Source organism: Gobio gobio (genome assembly GCF_949357685.1).
Source record: "Gobio gobio genome assembly, chromosome: 18".
Taxonomy (NCBI): domain Eukaryota; kingdom Metazoa; phylum Chordata; class Actinopteri; order Cypriniformes; family Gobionidae; genus Gobio; species Gobio gobio.
In genome coordinates, this window is record NC_137111.1 from 27,428,946 (window position 1) to 27,446,274 (window position 17,329).

At 36.8% G+C, this 17,329-nt stretch overlaps 1 protein-coding gene across 1 annotated transcript in view; it reads right to left on the reverse strand.

Moving 5' to 3' along the window:
• Window positions 1-11,191, reverse strand: part of spock2 (SPARC (osteonectin), cwcv and kazal like domains proteoglycan 2) — a 40,964-nt gene extending 29,773 nt beyond the window's left edge. The window contains exon 1 of the mRNA XM_079843386.1: window positions 10,904-11,191. Within this exon, the coding sequence (XP_079699512.1) occupies window positions 10,904-11,092 (189 nt within the window). The 5' untranslated portion in view covers window positions 11,093-11,191. The remainder of the gene's footprint in view (window positions 1-10,903) is intronic.
• Between the last annotated feature and the right edge of the window lie 6,138 nt (window positions 11,192-17,329).

The window sequence follows — 17,329 nt, forward strand, 5'->3', positions numbered from 1 at the left end:
AGTTTCCTCTTCATGTAAGTATTCCTCTTCGAAATAAGTATATTTTTGAGAAGTATTTAAAAAGTAGACTGAAAGTATACTTTCTTATTTTTAGTTTAAAATAAGTATATTAATAGAGCACTATTGAGCACTAAAGTGGCAATTTTTAATTTATATATCGGGTGGGATTTGACATTTAAGGTCGCTGCTGAGAATGGAGATGAAGATTGCAGAATAAAGGCTTGAATATTTGGATTACAGCGCACAAATAAAATGTATTACATTTGTGAATTTATTTGGGTGTATATTATGGTTCAATTGTCAGTCATAGCATAGGACTATCCTGAGAAAAAGCCCTCTGTGTCCCACGGCAAACAGGATAAATATTACATCATGTAATAAGTAAGAAGTTATGCACTCAATGAGGCGAAGCACTACTGAACAACAATCTACATCAAGCGATTGAAAAAGTCAATCTACTACTTTTCATTAAAGGAGCCAGCTCTTGTCACTATTTTGCCTGGCACTCTGCTTTCAGCGTGTGACCTCTCACCTTGTTGTCTCTTTAATTTCATGTCATGCCTTGTAACCTTGAGGGGAATCAAGTTTGGCTGTCTCTATTTTGCCTTTTCTGTTTCCACACATACTAGAGATTTGCTTTGACAAGTTCTGCATGCTCAAAATTACTCCTTGTTGGAGGCGCACAGAGAAGCAGCCTTCCATAATTGATTAAAGCCGGATGGACCCTGGTGGTAATGACCTCACAATAGCCTCACACCCACACATTCATCACTCCACACTGTTGCTGGCAATCACACAGGCTCCTTACAGTTCATAAACACCCCAGGCACTGCATGAAGCTGAGGGCCCACACATCTATTCTCCCTTTGACTCTGAATCTAATCGGTCATGTTCCACAAGCTAAACAATCAAGAGAAAAACAGATACTGTTTTATATCGGAATCTTCCAAACTATGTTTTCACTGTCACACCACGGCTATAGCTGACAGGCAAGCACAAGCCTCCCACTTGATTTATGCATAGGGCCTTTTCCGACTGGGCTTTTCAGATTAACCGCACACAGGAACATCAAAAGCTTTGCTAACAGCCCCCACTCCCTCGACTGTGAACATATCCTTGCTCTCTACATGTATAAAAAAACTCTGGCCTGCCATTCGGTAAGGGTTTTTATAGAGCCAAGAGCGACAGGCAGCTCCTCCAGGACAGAACTCCAAAGAGAGTGCTGACTTCTCAGTGAGAATGCCCTAAGAGTGTTTGTCACCGACTCATGCCTTTAAGTGAAAACAGGGTGAATGCTTTGTGGTGATTTTTGCAGTTATCTTTATTGAGGCACATAAGAGGTTGCCGCCTGCACTTTGATGCATGAGACATGTAAAAATTTGAGATTGCTTGACTTCTTGATGCCTGACTCATTGTAAACAGATGAAGTGATCCATCTAGAACAAATGCCCACCAGATACGCAACACTGTAATACTCTATAATGGATAACACACAGATGGACAATGAGATCACATTGTAATTTTAACAATTTTAGCAACTAACATAACTTTTTCATGATAAATCTTAGTTTGCCAGCTTGCGCCCAAGGTTGGAACAAAATGAAGTGCTCAAGCATTATACAACAGTTCAATTAGCAATAAGATAATATTGGTGTAGTGTATTTGAGTAATGTAATTAGCTGCTGTACAGTATATTCTTGCCTACTTTGAGTATCAAAGATATTAGCAACTTTTACCCTCTACTTGACAAAATTTTTAAATAAGTCTATGTACTCTTTACTCCAATACATTTGTAATGAGTACTGCATGCCACCTAACTTTTTCTGCAGCAGTTTATGTCTGCTACAAAAGCGGCAATGAGGCCGAACTCAGCATGTCCAGTGCAAGTAGGCTTTGACTATTTCAATGTATTTAATTTTTTGAGCACTTGAGCTTCACTGAAACTTTAAGAGGCTGTTGTGGCGACCTTGATTTATTGCAATATCAGGGCCCTGTTTACACTAGCACTAAAGCTTACAGTTCCATCTCCATGTTATTGTGTAAGGGGTGTCAAATTAAAATTTCCATTCCTCAGACCTCAAACACATGCGAGTGTGAAAAGTTTCGTATTTCGTTGTGTTCCAAAGTTTAAGTTTGGTGAACTCTGAGCTGCGCGTGAAGATGTGTGACTCAAAGTTTAGTGTGTCCGCGGCCTTACATGGTCTTTGAGGCTGGTCTCTTACCGAGCCATTGAATGAATCGTTTGAGTCAATGAGTGAATGATTCATTGACTTAATAAGGACAGTCATCTGTTACGTTCCTAAATTAATGATCTGTATTTTTGAACAAATCAGTTGAATGTATGACCCTATCCACCTTATTTTTAATATCCGAGTGGGCACGGCTTGTGTGTGCGAGACTTCCGGCATGCTGCTTGATATTGCAAACTGGTATTACCGTAATTATAAGCACACTGGTTTGTAGCATAAATAGCTTTACCATTTACTTCACTTTGTTGTTCTTCTAGTTATTAACCTATAATGAATCGAAAGTCTAACTAACATAAATTTGCAAAATAAGGTGAATAGACTCATAAGATGTTGGTCTGCATTATGGTTTGGGGCAGAACTATGGTAATCAAGCCAATGGCAGATGCTTGCAGTGAAGAAATTATATAGAACATATTAGGCAAAAATTTAGATTTTTCTCGATGCAAATTAAGTAGACTGTCAAATTATCTCCAACGTGGCCAGAAAAAACCCTCCAGTCAGTAATGTTCAATCTTCTGGCCTCTTCAGCGTCAATAACACTCCCACTGATTCTAAGGAACCAACTGACAGCTCTGAAAGTGAGCGAGAACAATACAGCACAGGCAAGTGCAGCCTTTAAATGAGCAAATCTGACACTAGAAGCAGTCAATAAGGCTTCCTTTGCTTGTGAATGGAAGAAATGAAAGACTCAAATGCTGGGGGTTATGGGGGGATACAGGCTTGACAGTTCATATTACCTCCATACATTTACAGAGCTCTTTATGCTTAATCCTGCCTCATTACCGCTGGAGGCAAAATTCACCTTAATGGGGTTTAAAGGAACAGGCCGACTTTTTGGGACTTTCGCTTATTCACCGTATCCCCCAGGTTAGATAAGTCCATAGTACATACCATTCTCATCTCTGTGCGTGCCATAACTCTGTCTGACCCACCGCTAGCCTAGCTTAGCACAAAGACTGGAGGTAAACGGCTCCATCTAGCCTACTGCTCAATAAGTGACAAAATAACGCCAACATTTTCCTATTTACATGTTGTGATGTGAAGACCAACAGAAAATTAAAAGTTGCCATTTTCTAGGCCGATATGGCTAGGAACTATACTCTCATTCCTGCGTAATAATCAAGAAACTTTGCTGCCGTACCATGAGTGCAGCGGCGCAATGATATTACACAGCGCCTGAAAATAGGCTAACTTCCGTCAACATAACCAATGTCATTCCGTCAATGACAACCTGCTTGCACAGAGAGCGTGCTGCAACTTTTTATTTTCTGTTGCTCTTAGTACATGATGTAACTATACACATCACAACATGTAAAAAGGAAAATGTTGCCGTTATTTTGTGCTGTAGGCTAGATGGAGCCATTTACCTCCAGTCTTTGTGCTAAGCTAGGCTAGCGGTGGGTGCGTCAGACAGAGTTATGGCACGCACAGAGATGAGAATGGTATATATGGACTTATCTAACTCTGGGGGATACGGTGAATAAGCTTAAGTCCCAAAAAGTCGGTGTGTTCCTTTAAAACAAGTCACTTTAAAAAAAAAAGAACAAAAAAAAAACCCCATGTCTTATTTTAAGTACATTTCAAATACATGCCACCATCAAGGATGAGCAGTCTTAGGGGGCAAAAATAACACTGTCATGGTTGTATGTGTAATTGGATGCTTAGAACAAGAGCCTTTTTATTTGGCGGTTTTGGTAGGTCAGCTTGCTCTTCAGAGAACACAGTGTTTGGTACCCAAACTCCCAGGGGCTGCAGTGGCAGAAATGTAAGGTAGCACTCGTTCCTTTCCACATATTGGAAGGAGAAAGACAGTTAAAAGAGCTGTAAGACCCATTTCATGCCTCAAACCGGACCAAAGCCTCCAAAAATTAGCATGGGTATGCCACGCACTGCACCTGCACTCTCCAGATAAAAAGTCAATTCAGCAAGAAAGTCCCAGACCCCAGGAACAGAATGATGAAAGGCCAATTTCTGTCCACTCAATTAAAGCCCACCTACACTCCTGGTCTATAGCCAAGACACGCTGCTGCAATGCCCTCACTCGCTTTTGTCAACAGCCATCCTACTGCACTCAATTTCCCCTGCCCCGCAGGCCCGCGACCTCCTCCTCGGACAATCCAGCCTGTTGAGTCTCTCAATTCGGGCTGAGAGTGACAGATGTGCATAAACATGCATCGGCTAAGTTCCAAAAAAAGCATCATGTTTTGCATTTGAGAGCACTGAATGCTGATTTATCATGGCTGAGATCTTAATGGGGTATTTGAGTGTATCATCTTAAACTGCATTATCCGTAATTATGGACCATATGCTACGTGGCTCTGGCATGTGAGGACATTCCCACCTCCATGAGGAATCTTGATGGACCGGAGCCATGATGGGCCAGCACTGAGGTTTTCTGCAGATGCACATCCACTCGGCTTGTCAGATGAGATCACTCACTTCTTTTGACAGCCAAATATCGATGCATTTGCATACTGCCAGGTTATTTTAAACTACCTTCATCAGCGACAAACACAAACTTGCTTAGCTGTGCCAAACGAAGCCTTCGACAGAGTTCTGTCCAAAAAAGAGATGAATGTATTCAACCTTTAATCCACAGAGAACATTTTATAAATTAAGGAAAAGACACATCTAAAGCAATCACTAGGAACAGGCTTCCTCCACCCACCCTGAATGAAAAAAAAAATCGCACTTTATAATGGCAATGAATGGTTAAATGGAAAGCCATTTTCAATGTAGGCTGGAAATATTTGTTCCTCATTAAAAATGTAGTGGCAGAATAACAGGTGGAAGCCGACACAGTGTTCTGGAATGAGGGAAAGCACTGGTTTTTAATTAGCTTCTTCTATATTGTGAAGGGTGGGTTTGCCAGCCACCGTAGGATTGGTTGTTTATTTTCAGTATGATAACAGATTCACTCCTGGATTGTGTCTATAACAGTCGGAATAGGGTGTGTGAGGTACAATCAGAGCTGTTTACTCTCAGCAACTCTAATAGTGCTTACAGATAATGAATGTGAACATATCACTCCACTAGATGTTTATTAGGAAAAGAAAAAGTCTAGTGAGCAAATGTGCACTGAACTGATCCATTACATCATTTTTAACTCCCTTGAATTATTTTTTATCATATCTCGTTTATATGTAGACCATAATGTTGGGGAAATCTGATATATAGCTCACTTCAAAATTAATGTTGCAAAGGCAATGGTGAATATAATTGTGTCCAACGGGGATTTGTCATTTTAAACTGCCTAGTCTATTACATTCTTGAAGTATATTTGGTCTTAAATACCGAGCATGAAATAAGATTTAATTTTCCACTTGTATGGAAAAAGATAAGAGAGCATGACAAAAGTGGTACTGATTCTAGTCTATATCAGCAGTCAGAATTGATCAGATTGTAATGTAATCTTATCTAATGCAGCCACTGTAATTTTTTTTTTTAAACGTGAATAACTCAAAGTGAATTGAACTTGAACTATTATACTTTGTCTCAAAAGTCTCAAGATTATAAAATTAATCAACCAAATGAAAACTTTTATGTAGAATGACTTTTTTAAATGGACCTCACTCAATATGCTAAAATGAGAATCTGGCATACTTCATAAGATTCCCAGATGGGACCAAATTATAGTGTGCTGTATGTAGCCTTGACATGCACTAACTATTCTCTATAGACAGGATGTTTTCAGACCAATGTCAATGTCAACCAATGACGGAGAGGTCTTTGTGTCAACTTTCCATTTTAGGTTTTATAACTCGTATCATAAATTTGACAAATTAACCTAATAAAATGAATAAACCTTATCCGGTCTCAATGAAGTACTCACGGGCTATCACACACCTGAAGCGTGCTCACAGAACAGTATGTGATCTCGAATTCAGGTCTCTTTCGCAACTTATTGGACTTAAACTGTCAAATACACTCACAAATATGTCAAAATGCCCGTCCTGGCGAATATTCACAATCGGTTATGACTTAAAGGTGCACTGTGTGAATTTTAGCCGCCCATCACTCACCCCTCCCTTTCGAAGCACATAGAGAAGCTAAGGAGGCCACCAAAGGGCAAAGATATCATCGTCTGAGACAGCAGAGAGTAGCCAGCCAGCGCTCTGTAGAGCAGTTTGTCTATTTAGTGCTACTGTAGAAACATGGCGGCGCAAATTAGTGACTTCACTGTAAGGGGACCCGCGGTGTATGTAGATAGAAATGGCTCATTATAAGCTAATAAAACAGACTGTCCTCCAAAAAAACAACAACTATAGGTTGTTTTTCAAGCACCTTATTACAACCTTTATTTACGTTTTAAAGTCATGAAATGACGTATGACTGTCGTTACCAATCAAAATGCGTGTTCATTTAAATACAATGTGTGGACTTTTTTACCACCATTTGTCATATTTCCATTTAGCAAAAATCTTTTTTTATTAACAACCACATCCACCCCACCCCTAAACCTACCCAGTGATTTATAGTGCATATACACTTCATGAGCACATGCATTCCCTGGGATCGAACCCAAGATTGCAGGATCACATGATTACATGATGTTGTGGTTTGCAATGCTCTATCAATTGAGCTACGCAAAACCCGAAATATGACGCAAATAAAAGGGAACAATGCATTCGAATGAAAGCGTCTTGTTGTCGATAGGGGCACAACTTTAGTAAACGCTCCTATGGGTCGTATTTCATGAATTAAAATGAAAGCGTCCTGTTGTTGATAGGGGCACAACTTTAGTTAACGCTCCTATGGGTCGTATTTCATGAATTAAAATGAAAGTGTCCTGTTCTCGATAGGGGCACAACTTTAGTAAACTCTAGTAAATGCTCCTATGGGTCGTATTTCATGAATTAAAATTAAAGTATCCTGTTGTTGATAGGGGCGCAACTTTAGTTAACGCTCCTATGGGTCGTATTTCAGGGAAGTGACAAACAACCTATATAGGCGTATTGGTTGGAGGACATGTTGTAATAAAAACATAACAGTTCATTATGTAAGGTCACCACTGAAAACATAGTTATGTATATTATATTGCTTTTCTGTCAATAGATCCTCCTAAATATTACACAGTGCACAACAACTAAAGTCACTCACTGCTCTTGACTGAATAACTTTTGTAGCAGAAACAGTGTATATTTAATTCATACAGTGGAGACTATGCAGCTTTATTTTTACATTTTGGTTACTTTAGTCAATTTCTGTATCATTTCTTACTTGAACACTACTTTTAAATAGACCTACTGTACCTGAAAAACTGAGTTTGACAGGGCAATTAAGGTCAATAATGAAAAAAAGCAGGGCACGCACACGCTGGTCAAGTGAGAGATTTCAGGGGGGTTTTAATTAATAAAGTAATGAATTAAGTTCCATGTGGGTCATCTATTGTTCAATAACTTTTCCTGTTGTTTTAGGTTTTTGTGGTGGTATTGGTTCAGTAGTAGCATTGAGATATTTTAGTCAGGTATTGTATCAAAGTCATAATTTTGGTATCGTAACACTAGTTTGTAGAACATTTTTTAAATAAATAAATAAATAAAAATCCAAACAAATGTTCTGCATCTCTATAATATCAAAAGAAGCTACAATTCAAATTGTAAAATATAAAGACATTTTCTTTAAATATTTACATATATAATGATTTAAAAAATAATCTGATCTCAGAAGAGGGAGGACACGTCAAATAATAATACATTTTAACAAATAAAGTAAAGTAAACATCAGTCTCGTTACAATGATCTCATGTATCTAAAAAAAAAAAAGATAGAATCAACCAAGAATGGAATGCAAAATGTACATGAAATATTTATGTCATGGGCTTTTCATGTTCTGCTGCTTTCATCAGTGTTCGCTTGAGTTATATCATTATTCTGCTTGGAGAACCTCAAAGGACTTTGAAAGCCAACATCAATTTGGATTATTTCCCTTTGTCACAAGCAACACTTTAAAAATGAAATAAGCTGCGTTCAGAGAGAGATTAATTTTCAGGGTCTACATCAGTTCCATATCTGTCTCTGATCAAAGATAACAGGTGACTGTTAAAAAGGTACTGAATTGTATCAGAGGGCCTGTCGCTGCATGTCTCTGGTGCGAATCCTTGCAATCTCAGAATAATAAACAAGTTTACAAGCACTAGCATGGGTTTACCATCATATAAAACTGTTCATAAATGCATTTTGATATTGATTTTAATCAGGGCTGTGCAGTTCGCCAAATATGTTGTATGTGGTACAAATAATCGATCTGTGCGATTAATACATTTATTGTTGCCCTATTGTTGATTTAATTGCTTATATTGTTCTTCTCATTTGTAAGTCGCTTTGGATAAAAGTGTCCGATAAATGATTAAATGGAAAATGGAAATATTATTTGACAATATTCTATGCAGCGATAAAGGCTTTCAATTAGCATTAAATTATAAATATACTTTATTATGAAAATACCTGAGATGTCTAGAAGAACACAGATAAACCATATGGTCGCAGTCATGTGTTTATTGTCTTGATGTTCATCAGTCAGAACGTCTCTATCTGCATGTTATTTCAGCTGCAGATAGCTGGAGGATTTTGTCCATATAAGCGATGTCCTTGAACGTCATATTTTTTATGAATTCTAGGAGTCTCACTTATGGAATTTCAAACATTACGTTACATGTGTGTACTCACTAATGCTCAAAACACCCTATGATAATAATTTAATAATTTATAATAAAACCTTAGACCTTTCGAATGATTTATAGTTATTAGCCACCTGAATGTTAATGGGCCACCCAGCAGTTTTGCGTAAAATAAAATAATAATAATTATTATTATATTATATTTGTTCTAAAATACTCAGTTATTAACTAAACATTTTTACAGTAGTACTATTTCTTATTTTGTTTACATTTTTTATTTAGTAATAATTATTATTATTAGTCATATTGATATATAAAAACAAATTTTGGGCCAAATTGTGCAGCCCAACAAACCTATTCCTGCAGTTGCCTCTCTGACATTTCCTCAGCTAGACGTTAGATGATGACTTGGATTGTGTTTGAATGTTTGGATTGTGATTTGGATTACTGATATTGGCATATATACTTATGCTACAATTTTGTGGCCTGTGCTAAAAATATCAACCTCTGTAGCACCAGTGCTATGTGCATCTTCTGATGTATCTTCTTGTTCAACGGGTCGTGCTTCTGTCATATCTTGCACGTTTTGAAAGTTAAAGGGGAAAAAATGCTCATTTGTATTAAATCATTCACAATAAGGGACTTCCCATCTGTGCAATGACATGACAACCCAAACAAAGCATCTGGCAGCATGTCATGGACCAGTGCTATTCAGTGCAACTGAAGTGTGTTACCTCAAGTACAGTTCAAGAAACAACAGTAGGAACAACCTGCATTTTAATTTGATGGTTGAGCCAGATACAGTAAAAGGGCTGAGATTTTTTTTCCTCTAAGAGCTGTTTTGGTTTTCTTTTCTCCCACCAAAACAACCGCTGCATGTGTCGGACAAGCATCGCTCCTCTGCTATTCATATGTGTGAGATGGTGTGATCAATATCCATTGATCGGAGAATACAGAGTGTGCTGCAGGGCCTAGTTTGAATGTAAGCCACTGATGCAGAAATGCTGTGTCCATCTATTTATAATCCTGGTCTAATTCACACTTAATCTTTTCATTCCCATATTTTGATAAATTCCTGGTTCTTTTAGATGTGTTTTTCCACGTAATCATTTAAGGAGTCATACACTTAATCCAGTTCTAGAAGGGTAAAAATAGCTGCCAGCCAAACACTGATGGAGATAAATCACAGTTTCTGTTGGCCGGTTTAATGTTTCATTTGGAGCAGCAAAACTCAACAAAAATAACTGAGAACCTTTTTTGTTTTCAAGAACGGTAGGTCACCCACCAACTATGAATAAACATAATATCAGTCATCACTTTACCTAGCCTAATTTTGATAGTGTTGCATATTCATTGTAATCATTGATATTTGACCAACAATCACAAAGGATGTTTTCCCTTATGATGCATAGGACGATTTTTATGCATATTTATAAAGAAATACCATTGAATACTTGGATCAAATAACATACCTGTGGGACACATGCTACAACATAACCTTTGCGAGATTAATCAATCCATAAATCTCCCTCTGAATACATGTGAAGTCCTAATCAATTATTAAAGTTGCCTATTATTACATCACATCCACCAGCTGGGCAATGAATGGCTCTAATGCAATCTGCTTTATTCTGTAATCAAACCTATTGTCAATTAAAACCAACAACAACAGATGGTACATTGTTACCAATTAGGCTATATTTAGGGTTTGACTGAAGATTTGAGCATCTTCAGAGCATTTTACCTATGCAAAATACATCCAAAGATGTATCTAAAGTCTTGTGCAGATAAATAAATGTAAATCATTTTACTACATTTACAGTATGAACTCAATAGTTCAACCTATTCTATCCAAAGAGCCTTTCAAAAGGATTTCTTAGGGAATGTTGAAGGACTAATGTTGTCTAAGGAATAACACTGTCCAGCATTATCATTCCTAACACTTCCTAACAAATCCAAACCGTCGGTTATTGTTGCGAGCTAAAACAGATATAGTCACGTAATGTCATCATTCATCGTCTTAAAGACAACTCACATCTCTGAAGCGGTTCCAGTGCTTGATCTTGCGACTGTACTGGGAAATGGTGGACAGCCACTGTTCATCTTCCATGAAATTCCCCGTTTTCTCCGCTTCTTTCCCGCTCTTAACGTCCACCTGCACGGAAAACCGTACAAGCATCAGCAACGGGACAAGAAGACATCCCAGCTCATTCATCCACACCATTTTGCCTGATGTCTCGTTTCCTCTGCTTTAAAGGACGAGAGACGGATGCTGAGACTACAGTGAAGTGTGACCTGATTACAGGATGCGTCTTCCCTCTATAGAGAGAGAGAGAGAGAGAGAGAGAGAGAGAGAGAGAGAGAGAGAGAGAGAGAGAGAGAGAGAGAGAGAGAGAGAGAGAGATGAAGACGCGAAGAGCTGCTGCTTGTCAGTGAATGCACGTTCGTAATTTCATCAAATTCAGTTATCGTCACATTATAGAACCATTTTTTTAAATGTTAGTTATCGCATAACCAATGAGAACAGAAAATAACCATGATTCAAAACATGTCCCACACTTTTTCCTGTCATCCGTTAAAACAAAAGTAGCCTATTTCCACATGTAAATTAGCCTAACGCATGTTTCTAACACAAATTAGTATTTCATGTGATAATTTTAAATAAAAAATTATATTACATTAGCCCTAAAACCTGTCCTCAGACTATGATTCAATAGCCTACTTCGAATCTTAGATAACGATTAGCTATAGGCTATTAATAATAAACACATTAGAGAAATTCTTCTTACCTATTCCGTTTGTATGGGATTTGAATGCAAAAAAAATTATGCAAATTATGCAACTCTTTATGCAATTATGCAACTCAAACAAATGATTTACAGTTTTTGGAGGGGGACATCATGGGGGAAATGCACAGACTGTCAGTGGGTGAAATCTTTCTAGTTAGGCTACTTTACTTTCCCCTAACGCTGTTTTAACGTTATTGTTCACTGCATTACCTGATTTGCCCACGCCACAGTGTGGGAAGGGTTTAGGGGTGGGGTCGGGTGAAGATTTGTAAACACCCATCAGTTTGAAAACACCTACAATTTTAGAAAAGCCCACTTTTTTGTTACCCCATACTTATAGACCCCATACTCTGCTGTCTGATCAGGTAGGCTACTTTTTGCCTATATGAGAACTGTGAATTCGGACATAGGCTACTTAATACTTGTTCACTATATACCAATAAAGTTTACAGTTTAAACATCATTTATTAATATATATATTGTTTTACCCCTCTATCTTCCTGGTCTTGTGGCATCTATTTGGTTTTTACATAAAAAAAACCCCAGCATGTTGTGTCAATTATAGGTATTGACAAATTGTAGCAAAACAACAGTGCTCTAACAACAGTTATTAGCTGCATACATTAAATAACAATAGAATATGATATAGATGTAATGAAGACCACGTTCCAGTGAAATATCTTAATCCTCTGATGTCTTTAAGTCCATAGGCTAATTATGAGTGTTTTTTGAGTGGCAGTTTCTCTCTGCAGATGATGAGGTTGTGGGATGTGACAGCATCTGAAATACACAATTGAGTTTAGAGTTACATTGTTTCAAAATTAGCACAAAAAATTGACAGTAGGCTATGTGAGGTGAGCCATTTACAATGTTAAAAGGAAAATTGAGATAAAGACATGGGATAGCGTTAATGTTATTTTGTGACTGGGGTATGTTTATGCATAAAGTCATTAAAAAAATCTGTATTAGGCCTTGCTTAGTGGACAAGAGAAGTATCCTTACCTGAACAGAGCAAGTCACACTTGCATGTTCTGTTAAACTACAAAGAGAAAAAGGCATGATTGGTAGGAAACCAGTTACAATTTGAAAGTTAAAATGTATAGACATTTTAATAAAGAAATCATTTACCTGTTGAGAGTGTGTTGACAGTCTGTGTAGTTGTATAGCTGAGCTCCAGAAAATCAGTGATGAGGTGGCTTTGACAGTTATTGATTTGAAAAACAAAAAGGCGGGAATAAAGAACCCTAAACTCACACAGAGAAAAAAAAAATTTCAGCTTATAAAGGGTTCCTCAAGATCATACGGTTTTGAATAGAACTGAAGAACCTTTGAAGAACCGTCTTTTTTAGAGTGTACCATACTATTTCTTGCATATTGCATTTGTTTAAAATAGACTGAAGAAATTGTATAGCTTGTATTGGTTTCACCTGAAACATGATGGTTTGCTACACCTTCATTTGCAGCAGGGCTTCAGTTTTATTAATTGTGTGTGCACAAGGGAAAATCGTATTATTTTATTGCTAATAGCAAAATATTAAGTAATCTGTTGGCCAAATGCAAGCAACCAGTTCACAAACAAGGACCACGAGTGGTAGCTTGGATTGATAACATTTATGAGTGTGTATTGTCATATTTAATACAGTTTTGGTTTGAAATGGTGCATCATTATGGACCAAATCGTTTTTTATCTGAACGAAACTGAAAGTGCTTATATATGGAAATGTGCACCCTGATATTGACACCAAAACGATGTAACATAAAAAGCACTGACTGACAGGACAATTGACAGAGTACACATGACATTGTTTATCTGTGTGTGAATATGTCAGCATATAGTGTAACTCAACCCTGAAAGCCCCACAGGGGGTTTCAAGTGGTCATTTTTGACCATGGCTATGGTTGTCACTAGCTGTAGTTTCATACATGCATATGTGTGACACCTGATTCATATGAAAGAACACATGCTGCAGGCAAGCAATGCAAACCTCAATATACATGACATACAACATGCAGTCTCTGGTTAAGACAGGGGTATGCATTTTTGTATACAATTTGTAAATTCCACAAAGCAAACACTTTTTCATAAAAAGGCTTTTTAATTTCTTAAAACAGCGGATATATATACAGTTGCAAGAAAAAGTATGTGAACCGCTTAAAGAATCTGTGAAAATGTGAATAATTTTAACAAAAAAAAAAGATCATACAAAATGCAGGTTATTTTTTATTTAGTGCTGTCCTGAATAAGATATTTTACATAAAAAAATGTTAAGTCCACAAGACAAAAACAAAAAAATAGCTGCATTTATTAAAAATGACCCTGTTCAAAAGTTTATGAACCATTGATTCTTAATACTGTGTCATTCCCTGGATGATCCACGACATATTAGAGATATTACAAAATGCATGTTATTTTTTATTTAGTACTGTCCTGAATAAGATAAAAATGTTTACATATAGTCCACAAGATGAAAAAATAGCTGAATTTATTAAAATGACCCTGTTCAAAAGCCTGCATGATCCACAGCTGTTTTTTGTTTAGTTTTTTTGTGATGGTTGTTCATGAGTCTCTTGTTTGTCCTGAGCAGTTAAACGGCCCAATGTTCTTCAGAAAAACCTTCCAGGTCCCCAAAATTCTTCAGTTTTCCAGCATCTTTTGCATATTTGAACCCTGTCCAGCAGTGACTGTATGATTTTGAGATCCATCTTTTCACACTGAGGACGATTGAGGGACTCAAACACAACTATTAAAAAAGGTTCAAACTTTCACTGATGCTCCAGAAGGAAACACGATGCATTAAAGGGTTAGTTCACCCAAAAATGAAAATTCTGTCATTAATTACTTACCCTCATGTCGTTCGACACCCGTAAGACCTCCGTTCATCTTCGGAACACAAATGAAGATATTTTAGTTGAAATCCGATGGCTCAGAAAGGCCTCCATTGGCACAATGTACTTTACACTCTCAAGACCCATAAATGGTACTAAAGACGTCGTTACAAAGTCCATCTCACTACAGTGCTTCTACAATAACTTTATGAAGCGACGAGAATAGTTTTTGTGCGCAAAAAAAACCAAACTCTCTGATTCATAACGCTTCGAAGCTTCATGATGCAGTGCTTTGAAATCAGTCATCACTATATAAGTCCTTTTTGGGTGAACTAACCCTTTAAGAGCTGGGGGTGAAAACATTTGAACAGGTTGAAGAGGTCCACATTTTTCTTATTTTGTTGAAATATTAGTGCTGGGGAAAAATCAATTGTGATTAATTGCATCCAAAATAAAAGTTTGTGTTTACATAGTATATGTGTGTTTACTGTATATATATATAAATACACACACATATATATATGAAGAGTTCAGATGCAAAAGCCTCTAAAAGCCACTACGGTCAAAAATGAGATAATGATACTGAGTGAATGCTCTCCGCATATGGTATAAGTTCATAAAATACTTTCACTTCAAACCCACCAAATCCCAGCCTCAGCCCATTCAGAAGTACCAGTACTTAGGTAGAAACATATACATAGAAGCCTGACAAAAATGCTTATTTTAAAGAAAAACATCAGACAGACTTAGAGGCTTTTGCATCTGAAGTCTTCATATATATACACACACACATGCCTGTATATATTTAATAAAAAAAAGTTATATTTTTACTTAAAATTTGTATTTATATAGCAGAGGAATTGAATATACTATATACTATATACATGCAAATATTTCTTAAATATATGCATGCATGTGTGTGTATTTATATATACATGATAATTATACACAGTACACGCACATATATTATGTACACAAACTTACATTTTTTCCCCAGCACTATTAAATATCTTTTTTTTTTTTTTTTTTTCATTTAGTACTGCCCTTCGGAAGCAACAGAATATACTTGCATGTTTCCCGGAAGTCAAATTGCCTCATCGACACAACATCCTCAATAAACCCGTCTCCGGCGTGATGACTTTCGAATATTCCTATCTAATAATTGCTCAGTTGGGGATACTTAATTTTCAACTAAATATTCAAATAAATGTTCAACTAAATTACTGATCTGCCCGCATTGTCACTATATGATAATTGAAATGAGCTGGATAACATCACCGTTTTCACCAGAGAGGCTGTACAGCCAAATCAAATTCTGTTGCATTACTTTCCTGTTTAACAATGTGAAGCTGCTCTGAAACAATCAGCATTGTAAAAAGCGCTATATAAATAAAGGTGACTTGACAAAATAAGTACAATTTACCTTGATCTTCAAATTCAAAAGGTTTTTTTTCACCCCCTGGCTCTTAAAGGTTTGTTGATTCATTAATGGATTAATTGTCCTCAGTGTGAAAAATCTAAATCACACAGTCACTGCTGAAGAGGGTTTTTGCAGGACCTGGAGGATTTTTCTGAAGAACGTTGGGCAGTTTACCTGCTCAGGACAAACAAGGGACTCAAGAACACACACACACACAAAAACAGCCGTGGATCATCCAGGCTTTTGAACAGGGTCATTTTAATAAATTCAGCTATTTTTTAATCTTGTGGAAAATATGTAAACATTTTGATCTTATTCAGGACAGTAATAAATAAAAAATAACTTGCATTTTGTAATATCTCTCTTATTTTGTTAAAATGATTCACATTCTCACAGATTCTGCAAGCGGTTCACATATTTTTTCTATATATAATATACATGTTCTCTGTTTTCACATTCCTTGGGAATCAAACAGTCTTGGCCAGCACCATGCATAACTGTATGAACTAGAAAATACATAAGAGACCCATTGACTCTGGATTACTCCTCCTCTCACATGCGAAAGAAACATCAATATTTAGAGGTGATGTTGTGCCACATGGATCAGGGATTCAGCTTTTTCCCTGCTCTCAGCATATCCCAGCTCTGCAGCGCAGTGTCACTTCTGCCACTGATATGCTGCAGTGAAGGCAAACCCTACACTCACCCTGCTTCATTTCATTCTTTCATCTGCAATGAGTCTGAAAAGTCACAGATTTCATTACTATTACCACATGCAGCAAGTCACACTCCTCTATGTTTCCTTTTAGTGATTTTTGGTGATACTGATATATTTTTTCACCTTTGGTCTCATTTTGGCTTTGCTGATTCAAGGTGGCAGTTTTTAAGAGGTAACTGGAGACATATGGACATATATCAAAGATGGATATATATATCAAAGATATTTGACAGAATATTGGCAGGCTGACTGTACACTATCCTGTCTACTAATCAAATAAATAAATACATAATTTACATGAACAAACACTGCAACAATGTTACAATCATTTAATACAGAAGTTCTCTGATTTAATTTTCACAAGAAAAACACAAAAGTAGCAATGGTTCAGTTGCCCAGATGAATGGTCTGATACCCAGCTAACGTTCCAAGAACGTTGTGCTAACGTTCCAATTAAGGTGTGAAAACGTTCTTTCCAAAAGTCAAGTTTTTTTTATGTTTAAAAAAAAAAGTCTTATATGACAAAGGGAAGATTCTATTTTGCAAATATTATCGAATTGTTACTTTTGAATGTTCTTTGAACATTCTGAAACTAGAAACATTTAAAAAACGTTTGAACATCCAACCAAAATGTTTAAAAAAAAAAAACGTTTTAAAAAGTTAATGTATGGTGTATAGATAATGTTTTTGTGCAAACGTTTGGAGAAC